General features: G+C 59.5%; 1 protein-coding gene across 1 annotated transcript in view; it reads right to left on the bottom strand.

Annotated features, from left to right (window-relative positions):
- Nucleotides 1-1,434: 1,434 nt before the first annotated feature.
- The window catches only part of ZNF777 (zinc finger protein 777), a 27,324-nt gene continuing 27,247 nt past the window's right edge, over nt 1,435-1,511 (bottom strand). The window contains exon 8 of the mRNA XM_077778044.1: nt 1,435-1,447. Within this exon, the coding sequence (XP_077634170.1) occupies nt 1,435-1,447 (13 nt within the window). The remainder of the gene's footprint in view (nt 1,448-1,511) is intronic.

Genomic DNA, 1,511 nt, shown 5'->3' on the forward strand with positions numbered 1-1,511 from the left:
GACTTCTCCAGGCTCTTCCTCCTGCCGTCTGCACAGGGGCCTCACCGCCTGCTCCTGGATCTGACTCTGCTCTTCCACCTGGTTCTGCAACCCAGGACCAAGGCTGGCCTCACAAGCCCTTCGCACCAGCCCTGGCCTCCGCCCGGCCTCCGGCTGCTTGCTCTAATGTCCTACCAGCCTTTGGAAACTTTCCAGACAAGTCAGATCCTGTCAAATGTGAGACCTTGAGCATCGCTTCCCCTCTGCGCCTCAGTTTATGCATCCTTATAAAGGAGGGGGTCGACGACCTCTTGCTCTCTGGGGAGTCAATAATATGGCACCTTTTCCCTCACATTTCCTTTTCCGATCGCCCGCGTACAATGACCGCTCCTCTCCACCCTCAGGCTCATGGCTTAACCTGCCTCCCGTCAGCACTTCTTGTCTCTCCCGCTGTTCTCCCCGGTCTCGCAGAAGCCTGGCCTCCCAGTTTACCAGGCTGAGCCGGGCCCTCTGCTACCCCCCATGAATTGCCCCTTCAAATTGCCCGGAGTCTCTCTGGGTCGCTGCCAAGCCCAGGAGCAGGGTGAGAGTAAACCGCTGGGTGGGCAAAGAAATGCGCCTGCAGTTTCTCTCCTGTGCCTCACTGTGGGGGGNTGCGTTCGTATATTTCACAAACCCCAAGGGTAGCTTTGGTGCAGCATACAAATAAAAAAGGTCTGACCGGAGCCTTCTGTGGTTTCCGCAACCACGGACCCCAGGGGCCTCTGCACCCCTTCCCTACCCCTCCCTGCGCCGCCTGGCCAGGCGCCACCCGCCACCAGCTGCATTTCAAGCTGGGCGTGAGGTCGGCCTGGTCCTGAGGGAAGCGCCCAGCTCTTGCTGTAGAACTGTCTCTCCAGCACAGTGCAAACCTGTCGCCCTCCCTGACCATTCTGGTCCACTGGGCCCTACGCTCCCTGAGCCCCCACTGTCCCCACACCGCGGCGCGCGCCCCGCCATCCGCAACATCACTACAAGCTCGCTTCCTTTTCGATGGTCTAATGGGAGGGCTCTGCGCCCCCTCCGCCCCCCAACACAGGGACCGGGCACAGAAGGGGGGCTCCACCGGACCTGTCACCTGACACTAGGCACACGCCCTCGGCCACCTTCTCAACCCTCCCCTTCAAAACCAAACAAAAACGGCAAACAGGAAACGCTCGTCTTTTAAAAATTACTCTATTATTATCAAATAGAACCACAGTATCCAAAAGGTAATTATAAAGTTCTAGTCCCCAACTAAGTGGCCCTACACCGCCCCTCCGAGTGGCCGGCGGCCAAATCACTCCCCCCGTGCTGATTGGTTTCATCCATTTTATTGTCAAGGAAATTAACAGCCCGAAGGGGTTCCCCAGGTCCGCGCACTCCCCCCCCACCCCGGGGCCCCCGGTAAACACGGCAGCAAGCGACCTGGTCTCACTACCCCCGTGTCCTTGGGAGGAGGGACGAAGGGAGGAGTTGGGGGGGGAGGCTCAGGGCACAGGGGCTGGAAGCGC

The sequence above is a fragment of the Crocuta crocuta genome, unplaced genomic scaffold, assembly GCF_008692635.1.
Source record: "Crocuta crocuta isolate KB4526 unplaced genomic scaffold, BGI_CrCroc_1.0 scaffold128, whole genome shotgun sequence".
In the NCBI taxonomy this organism is placed as follows: Eukaryota; Metazoa; Chordata; class Mammalia; order Carnivora; family Hyaenidae; genus Crocuta; species Crocuta crocuta.